Raw genomic sequence first — 2,811 nt, 5'->3', positions numbered from 1 at the left:
AAAAAAAAAAGTATGAATGTTCAAATAATGTTAGCTAAGGACCAGGCACTATATCAAGGGTTTTATCTGTAGGATGTTACTTAATCCTCACGGCCCCATTAGGGATATAAAACTGTCATTCCCACTAACAGACTAGGAAACCAAAGCTCACACTTGTAAAAAACCAGAGATATTAGTGGCAGAGCCAAGTGTCAAACTTCCTTCCATCTGTCTAATGTCAGTAGCTAAGCTATTAACAACCATGCAATACCACCTCTCAAGAAAATAGAGCAGAGACCTCCCCCCAAACAAACAAACAAACAAATAAGCAAAGGAGTATTCTAGGTAATAAAGAATAGAAATATACACTCTTTATAACAATAATCCGAAAGTATCAAGAAAATGTTGAACTATATTTTATACAATTTTTTCATTGAGTCTAGCAGAGAAATAGCTAATAATTCATTAAGAAACCCTACATGTATGTGTATATACATATGTAAACTCAGAAGAATACTTGAGTTGAATTAAATTAATTAAATGTTGCTATGGAGCATTAGTAGTTATTAACCATAAATGAACGCTATTCCCGCACGATCCCTTGTTAACAATGCTTTAAGTTATATTTAGTCCATGCACTTGAAGTGGTGAGGATAAAAGGCTATAATGCATTTTTTTTCAAAGTATTATCAGTCTTTATTAATTCTTATTGGCCTACTTTCTAATCACTAAGTTCTATTAGAACAGTATAATGTGGTAAAGCATCAGATTTTTAAATGTCATAAATTGAAACTTTCATAAAATACAATAATATCAGGTACTGTTACATACCCACATACTGCAATTATTTTATTTTTTATAAATAAAAAGGAATTACTAGAAAAATGGAAAGAAAAAACAAAAATACGAGCCCAAATTCTTCTATTATTTGATTTCACAGACATAAGTATACTCTATTAAATTACTATAAAAGTCTCTAAAATCTTACTCTCAATTCCTATACTTACCTCATCACAGGCTGGTAACAAGTTGAAATAGTCTAGCCTATTTCATAGGCCCCACTTTAGGAAACAATGCTTTAGATAAATCAAGTATCTGTGACTGAGAGATTCAAATTTCACAGCCCTAGCTAAGTACTGTTTATTAGAGAATTACTGACTTCTGCTCCTGGGACCAGAAGTAACTAACTTTATTCCTTAGGGTCAAACTTCAATAAATTTTTAAACACAGGCATAGCAGTAAGCAACATTTATTCTATTTTTGGCCCCTGTATTTAAATTAACATAAACTTTCTTTTAAATCATCAATATTTCATAGATCCTTACTTGAATTAGGTGAAATAATATGAGCTTATACATATTTCAGGACCTTATGCTATAAACTTTAAGAATGGTACTATATTATAAAGGATTACCAATATAAAGAGGAGTTCAATATAACAGAATTATCCCTGTATACTAATGAGCCTGTCACTCAGGGACCACAAATACAAGTTTTTTCTTCTGAAGGAATTACATGGTTGCCATTATATTTTAGGTCGAGAAGAAAAAACCAGTTTGGAAAATAATCTTCATCCCTTCCTACCCACCTCAAATAACAGAATACTTTAGGTGATTCATGCGCTAAGAAGGGCATGATATGGGGTTCAAAGCAATTCTAATTTGCTGAATCACTAATATACTTAAGTGCAATATAACTGATCTCTGCAGATTGTCCTGAAAAATCTCTATTTCATGGAGTAAGTCCATGGGCAGTTCCACGAAGTCATTAAGAAGGAGATTCTTCCTAAGGTTTAGGGAGACCCATCCCAAAGCTTGTATACAAAGAAGTCAAATTTATACCTTACATTTTAAAAGAAAGACCATACCCTTTCAAAATCAAGCATTCAAGGTATATGTGATAATCCTAAAACTACTAATTTGTGAGTGGAAGAATGATGCAATATTTGAAATTACATATTTGAAATGATGCAATGAGTAGAATTATTTCACACATTTATTACACATTCAGCATCATGCAAGTATTTAGATTATATAGCTAAGTCAAGTATTTTGGTAAGTGGGTCAAGAATCCTTTTAGAGCTTAATCTGATTTAAAGAAGAAACACCAAATTATTTCAAAATATTTCAAAATGATCACATATGAAGTCTGAGAAGAAGATGAGGATATCATCCTTTTATATAAAGACATTACTTATCTAGCACCTCTATAACACAACAGTTTGGTTTTTCTGGTAGGGGTGTTACATTAGCAACCTCATCCACTATCTTTGCTGGCTATGTCCTTAGGAAAAAAAGGTTAGTTTTTGCCCCAGAAATTGACTCCTGACTATTGGGAAAATTTCTTTCTTAACTCCTCAGCAACTAGACTCCTCAGTGATAGTTTTGAGTACCGTAAGTCAAGGATTCTCATCTGATCATTCCATTAAGGGAAGCAGTTTGCAAATATGAGCAATTGCACAGCCAAGGACATCTGGCAATGTCTGGAGACATTTTTGGTTCTGACGATTGTTATGGGGATGGAGGTGTTACTGGCATCTAGTGGGCAGAATCCAGGTATACTACCGAACACCCTGCATTACACAGGGTAGCACCTTCACAACAAAATATCAATAGTGTTACTGTTGCTAGATCTATGGCGTTATTTGCACCCACTCTAAAATGACTGTTTACCAGGTAGGTCTTCTTTTTTGAGAAACAAAAAAACCAAGATATTTCTGTGAAGGGCCTGATTAAATGAATCTACCACAACATTCTTATATTTACCTGAAAGGAATATAAGATGTATCTCCAAATATTAAAATTCTATATGCTTCTTCTGGAGTTCTCCCCA

The 2,811-nt window shown here is 33.3% G+C and overlaps 1 protein-coding gene across 7 annotated transcripts in view; it reads right to left on the bottom strand.

Annotated features, from left to right (window-relative positions):
- CDC14B (cell division cycle 14B) overlaps positions 1-2,811 on the bottom strand; it is an 81,774-nt gene that overhangs the window by 33,581 nt on the left and 45,382 nt on the right. For all 7 annotated transcript variants that reach the window (XM_011383465.2, XM_011383464.2, XM_023525057.1 and 4 more), the window contains exon 6: positions 2,745-2,811. In XM_011383465.2, the coding sequence (XP_011381767.1) occupies positions 2,745-2,811 (67 nt within the window). The remainder of the gene's footprint in view (positions 1-2,744) is intronic.

Source organism: Pteropus vampyrus, unplaced genomic scaffold, assembly GCF_000151845.1.
Source record: "Pteropus vampyrus isolate Shadow unplaced genomic scaffold, Pvam_2.0 Scaffold520, whole genome shotgun sequence".
Classification (NCBI taxonomy): Eukaryota; Metazoa; Chordata; class Mammalia; order Chiroptera; family Pteropodidae; genus Pteropus; species Pteropus vampyrus.
This window is presented reverse-complemented; position numbering and strand designations above follow the sequence as displayed.